General features: G+C 30.5%; 1 protein-coding gene across 1 annotated transcript; it reads left to right on the top strand.

The window, feature by feature from the left end:
- The first annotated feature begins 4,963 nt into the window (after nucleotides 1-4,963).
- Nucleotides 4,964-6,911, top strand: LOC102588456 (uncharacterized). Its single transcript, XM_006346967.2, has 3 exons — nucleotides 4,964-5,310; nucleotides 6,184-6,537; nucleotides 6,626-6,911. The coding sequence occupies exons 1-3, from the start codon at nucleotides 5,161-5,163 to the stop codon at nucleotides 6,719-6,721; spliced, it is 600 nt and encodes a 199-aa protein (XP_006347029.1). The 5' UTR covers nucleotides 4,964-5,160; the 3' UTR covers nucleotides 6,722-6,911.
- The last annotated feature ends 215 nt before the right edge of the window (nucleotides 6,912-7,126 follow it).

Below are 7,126 nucleotides of genomic sequence, written 5' to 3' on the forward strand. Positions count from 1 at the left end.
ATAAATATATGGTCCCATTAATATTATAAATTAATAATTCTTTAAAGTACAAATATATGTAAGACAATTTAGTGAAATATGATTTAATTGGATTTTGTTTTTTGTTAAAATTGAAATCTTGTTGAAGCTCATCTCTAACTTTTCTTATTGCATCCAAAAGTTTCGGTAATATTTTTTTGAATTGCACCATAAAATTGTGATGAGCTCTAAATGTGATAAATGTGTCATTACGCGTAACTGGTTCGAAAGGTATTGTATCATCTTCAACTTTATCATCAACATTATTTTTTTCAATGGTATCCACAATTTCTTCTAAGCTTTGGACATCTTAACATGTACCATTTTCACCCATTCAATAGGTTATTAATGTCCATTTTATTGCGATGATTATTAATCATGACCTCAAGTGCATGAATGACGTTTTCATCAAGTGGATTCATTTAAATTCTCTGAGATTTAATCACCGAACAAATTTTGTGTTGTCAAAACACTCTTTAAATTAATAATATTAATTTATCAATTAAATAATATCTCTACAAAATAATAATATTTTATAGTCATATTTATATTAATTTAGTGAGGTTTTACTGTAGATTGCTCTAAACATATATTGCAGTCATGAGTACTTGTTTATTTTCACCAACCCTTAAAAGTAACATTATAAAGCTATATTTTAATAGGTCCAACATCCAAGTTAGCCTGGAATTAATTATTCTGGAATAAGCTATCATGAGGTAAGATATCCCACCATATATATGGGATAACTTATCATATCACAATAATATAAATAATTGAATGAATAATTTAAGAATTATTTAATACCTCCAACTAAATATAAAATAAAATAATTCTATATTTTATCCTTGAAATTATTATATCTTATATCTTACACCAAACAACTCTTAGAATCGGCCTTTCCCGCTGGGGTGGTGGTGGTGGGGTTAAAAGAGCAAGACTTGTATTTGGAAAACTTTGTGGTTACCATATTTATCCATTGTGGAATCTAGCTTTTATTTATGCGCCTGAGACCCTCATTGTCATTGATGTCTAAACTTTGTGTAGCATCTTGTTCAAAGAAATTAAAAGTAGTAAACTTTGTACGGCACCCTTGTGTAAGAGAAATGAAAAGAAATAATATTTCGGTTATTTACACGTACATGAGATATTTGTAATTTTTGTACGTATTAGAAGGATGTGGGATAATTTTGTCCACTAACTTGGACATATATGTTCTACTAATATTTAACTTAAAGACCTCATAATTGTCATCCACTTTATTAAGTCTCATTACTAGATCGTACACTTGATGCCTGATGTCAATGTATAATAAATGTATATACAATATATATTCACTAATAAAGTCGAAAATCATAGAACAAAGGGTGGATGAAGGATTTCTCTTTACTTTTTTGCTACCCACTAACGTGTTCATATCTTATATTATCCTTTTCCCACACACACTCCAAAAAAATCACAATCATCCAAACTTGAAAGTTATATTATTTCCTCCCTTTTCTCTCCATGGAAAGTTTCGTCAAGGATTAATTTAATTTAGTCTGTTAAGTTGATTAATTTCGAATCCAAACAACTAGTAATTATTAACGTTGGCAAAACTTTGTAATTTTGACCATAAAGTGATAACAACTAGATACAATGATATAAAGTTTGAGATTAAATTTGATTGTGAATAAACAACAAAAAAAAATGGTTATCAAATCGCCGATAAAACTACTCCTTCAACTCACGTATGGAAAAGAGAGCAATTGTCTCGATGATCACCACCAATTTTAGCTTCATAACATAGGCAAAAACAAATTGTCTTGGCAAAGCTAGAGGGGGAATAAAAGAGATATATGAAAAACGTATGATTTAAAATAAAAAAATTAAATCTTAAAATTCAAAATGTAACACATGAATTAAGGACAAATATTATTATTTATTTGGGACTTTCGACTTTGTCAGCGTCGTTGTAGTGGTGGGATTTTTTTATGAACGTAGAAATATTAGATCTTGTTCACATTAATATAATGTTGGTGCACTTTAATTTTCTCCACAAGTCGTGTCTTAAGCACACTTTCCAAGATCCTTTGTGTAATGGTTGATGATATCATCAGTTGACACGCCATTCCATTACGTAATCCGAGTGAGATCACCAATCATGCTCGCTTCGTCCCAATTTATATAATTAATTAATTTAACTTGACCGCATTTATTTGTGTAATTATAAATTATTTTAAAATTAAATTATTACTAAATATAAAAATATGTTATTTTTTTCAGAACTCACTAAAAAAAAGTAAGTCATATAAATTAAAACAAAAGAATTATATAGTTCTAGTAACCAATAGTCTGTATAAGATTCTTTTTTGAGTAACTTTCACATATAGCAAACAAAAAAATCATATTTGTATGTTATAACAAAGTTTGCATAATTGCGCTCCATAACAAACATATATATGTATAATTCGCTATACATATACAATTAAAAGTTGTCTATTTCGCTATACATATATACAAAAAGAAGCAATTGTATAATTTGTTGGCTCCTCTTCAGAATTGTATAATTTCGCTGGCATGCCATTTGAATAAATTGTTGTTAACCTCTCGTTTGTATAAATCGTTGACAAAAATATTTGTATATAAAAAATCGCTCTCTTTCACTTTATACAAACATAAATTATACATTATACATTATACAAACATAAAATTGGGCAGGGGAATATTTTTATTGTATAATTATAAGTGTATAAGACGAATATATATGTATTTGCATGTGTATATACAATTTTTTCTCGCTTTATATAAACAGAAACGCAATTTATACACTTATGTTGTATAAAGCGAGAGAGGCGAGCACAGAGGGAGTAAGCGAGAGAGGAGAGTGGCGAGCTAGAGTTTGAGGGAGAGAGGCGCTGACAAACAGTTTGCTACAGGACACAATTAAATCAAAGTGTGATTATACCATTTAATTTGTATTAATAGTTTGCCATTATGTACATAGGAGAGGAGGGCAAAAGGGGGTCGGCCCATGGATTAGAAGAAAAAACAAGAACCGATACGTGATATTTATATTATATTATGATAAAATATAAAGTTGTGTGATATAATTGAAGTCAAAATATATTTCAATTAGCTATAGCTAGAACATTTTTAATTAATTACTGGCATTGTTTTACCAAATTAAAAAAATAAAAAAAGAAGAGAATTAACTTGCTTCAAAGATTGTATTAATGCAAGAAACGAAGTATTCAATAAACACTTATGAAATAGTAAGTGCACGTTGAGAAATTAGAGAAACCTAAAAAAAAAAAGTAAATGTGAATTAATATTAATTTTCCTCATGAGTGATGACGCCACCTAATATCATGTTCCCTCATTTTTGTAGAGACAGCTACATAAGGTGCACATTTATTTTTGTTTTATACTATGCTTAAGAAATTGTAAATAAGATGTTTACTTTTACTCTGTTACTCTGTTACTCTTTATTCATATTGGCATACACGAGAACATCCATTGACGGATTTAGGAAGAGTTAAAAGAGACCCTTCGGGGTGGCCCAGTGGTTTGAGCTTCGACTTCCATGTTAGAGGTCTCAAGTTTGAAACCCTTTGTCAGCGAAAGCAAGGGGTTTGCCTTCTGGGTCGAGCTCGTCGCACCAGGCTTGCCTAGTGCGGGTTACCTCTCCTATGTGATTTGCGAGCTATTGCATAGGAGCGGAAGTTTTACCCTGTGCGCACCCAAAGGGTAGCGGCTGCGGATTTCCCTTGTCATAAAAAAAAAAAAAAAGGGAAGAGTTAAGAGGTGTCACATGACACTATTTCGTCAAAAATATGATGTTATATTATTTAATTATTGTTTCTCATTTTAAAAGGTGACATGTATTTGGTGTCACCCCTTAAGCCTTCCTAAATTCGGATTTGGAACATGTATATTGTTGATCAAGTAATTTGCGACATGTATTTTTAATAAGATGATAATGTAATATAGGACGGAGAAAGTATAATTAATTTATTTTGTTCACACCGCAGGTTATAAAAACATATGGTTGATAAATGCATTCCATTATCTTATATTAGATGGACATTTTTTATTTTATATGGTAATTAAAAATCATTGGTAAATCGATCAACTGTACTATATATTTTGCATGTTCATATTAATTAGGCGCTTGAAAAAAAATTTGGATGTTCAAAATTTGTTTAACTTTCAAAAGTCATATTAATTGTAAGGACAAGTTGAAGAAAAATAATTAACTCTATACTGATTTAGAAAATAATCAAGTAATATGAAACAAATATTTTTAATAAAATGTGTATCTAATATCCGACGAATAAAGTACTTATTAGTTGCATGCTTTCACCTTAAGCTAGACGACACAAGTAAGTTTTCTGCATTTACTATTTTTTAATGACCTTCCTAACACAATGGATCTGAAATCTTGAAATAATATGATTTGATGATATACATTTGTTTTCATTGACCTATGTATATGTTTTTACAATATTAATATATAAAACTTAAACATTGTAAATTTAAAGAATGTCCACGAAAAATGAAAATATCAGACTATACTGAAAATCAAATCAATTATATTCCAAGATAATCAAACCACGACTTGTGTTACTTTATTTATTTTTTTCGTACAATATATACAAGGAAGTCTGATATATTCTGAACCAAAATGACTCATTCCTCTTAAGTTGACTTAGAAGTCTTTATTTAATTACTCGTACAATAAGTTTAAGTAAACATAAAATATTGTTAAAAATGTAGAAAAAAATAATACAATATGAAACCAATTTTATATCCAGGCAGATATTGGCACAGTACTGTGTTGGATGCTTTCCCATTATTGCAAAAATGGTCAAAAAAATAGTCCCATGTGGGACCAAAAATGATAAATAGTGACAACCCTACCATACAATTCTATCATCTTTTATTTTTATCTTCACTTAATCATATCTTGGTGTATTCTCCTGCACTTATTGCCTTTCACTTTCAACTTGTTACTCAACTTTAGATTCCTCTTTTCTCTGTTTCAGATCTCCAACAAATTATTATATATAGTATAGTATATTATAGCGCTATTGAATTAATTTCGTTATCGATTTAATAGAGGGACGATCGATCTTGTTATAATTTTCCAAGTTTGTTGGAGAGATGGAGCAGCAGTACTGTTGTAACAAACCTAGTTCATCATCATCATGTAAAGCAGCTGATAGAAAGACAATTGAGAAAAACAGAAGAAATCAAATGAAGGATCTATATATGAAACTCAATTCACTTGTGCATCATGATCAACATTCTAAGGTTCTTCTTTTTTCATTTTTCTACTAATTTAATAGTACTATTCGATCTCCTATATATATTTGTTATTTATCGTCTTTTTATCTAACTCACGAGGCAGAGCCAGAAATTTGGTGAAGGGTGTACCAATTTTCTTATCGGTCATGTTAAGGGTGTGCAAAATTAACAACACGTTCATAATAGTCAACATTTAATCACTATACACCACATAATTTTCCAGAGAAGGGTATGTTGACCACCCTTCGCCAAATTTCTGACTCCACCACTATTCAATTCGATATATCCTCTTCCCGAAAGATCAATTTGACAGGACGGTTACCTTCAAAAAAAGGAAGAGAGGGAAAGGCCCCACACGATTAAGAAGCTGAAAGAGAAGCTACTGGGCATCCTCACTGACGATTTGGTGATTGTTCAAGTTCATATATATTGAGATTTGAGATCTACTAGCTAGACATCCTAATCATATTACTTATCGAATAAACAAGACTAATTGTTAGAATGATAAATCTTTATAAGTCATGTTTCCTTTTTTGATACAAATCAAATATATGAAACTGCAGTACTTATAACATGCTTCTTTAACAAAACCAATATGCATTCTTTTCAAACTTTATATATACATTTGGTATTGAATTTGTCCATTTGTTTGCTTGTTATAAAGATTATTTCTCTGTTTATCTATATAATAAACTGAAAAAACAAAAACAAATTTGAATCCCAAAGTTGATCATACCAATCAAATGTCATATAAAATAGTACTAACACATCAACTTTCAAAGTAGTGTGGCACTCGTAATCTTCAAATTAAATCCTGGATCCGCTTCTGAATCCTTAACAAAATGTTAAGTAGTTAGTTATCTGTGGTTTAATTTGCAGGAATTTTTGTCACTGCCGGATCAACTGGAAGAAGCCGCGAATTACATAAAGAAACTGCAGATAGATTTGGAGAAAATGAGACTCAAAAAAGAAAGCTTAACAGCAGCTGTTGGTACTTTAAATTCAAATTCAAGCAGTAATACTAATGGGAGAACATTGGAAAATACATTGCCATTGCCACATATAGAAATTCACAGTGTGAATGCAGCTCTAGAAGTTCTTCTAATTACTGGTTTAGATTATCACTTCATGTTCAACCATATCATACGTATGCTTCATGAAGACGGCGTACAAGTTATTAATGCAAGTTATACTCTCGTGGGTGACACCATCTTCCATTCCATACATTCTAAGGTAATTAAGAGCATACGTCTAAATTCTGAATCTGTCTCAGCGTATTAAGTTTGTGGATTGATGTGTTTGTTTGGTAATGTATGGTTAGGTGGGAGAAAGTGCAACGTCGTCGTCAGGATACGGAGCTGCAGCAAAGATTATCTCAGAGAAATTAAAGCAGTTTGTGGGTGCAGCTGCTACCTAGCAACCAACCAAGTTATAATGTTTTCTATATTTTGGGCACGTGTTAAATTATCTAGCTAGCTGTTTTAGTACTTGTTCAAGGACAAGGTTTATAATTTCCTGCATGATGATTGAAGTTCGACTCTTGGGTTTTCCAGTTAATTTATAATAACTATTTATTAATCGATTGATCACTTGATAAGTTTATATTATAACTGGTACAAATTAATATATATACATTATCGAGCTTGTAGGAGTATTAGATTACAAATATTTAGGAGTTTAGAATGATTTTGTGTTGTTCCACCCATCACTTTCATTTTGGAAGTTTCTCCTCAAAGAAAAACAAAACAGAATGAAGAAAATAGCTTTTCTAATGAAAAGATGGAATAAGCATTTCACCAAAAATGATCTTTAATGGTGATAG

This window comes from Solanum tuberosum, unplaced genomic scaffold (assembly GCF_000226075.1).
Source record: "Solanum tuberosum cultivar DM 1-3 516 R44 unplaced genomic scaffold, SolTub_3.0 scf00083, whole genome shotgun sequence".
NCBI lineage: Eukaryota > Viridiplantae > Streptophyta > Magnoliopsida > Solanales > Solanaceae > Solanum > Solanum tuberosum.

Excerpts from the sequence above, each read along its gene's own strand:
- LOC102588456 (XM_006346967.2), top strand. The coding sequence starts at position 5,161 with ATGGAGCAGCAGTACTGTTGTAACAAACCTAGTTCATCATCATCATGT. Across the intron at positions 5,311-6,183 it reads ATCATGATCAACATTCTAAG|GAATTTTTGTCACTGCCGGA; the intron begins GTTCTTCTTTTT and ends TTTAATTTGCAG. Across the intron at positions 6,538-6,625 it reads TCCATTCCATACATTCTAAG|GTGGGAGAAAGTGCAACGTC; the intron begins GTAATTAAGAGC and ends ATGTATGGTTAG.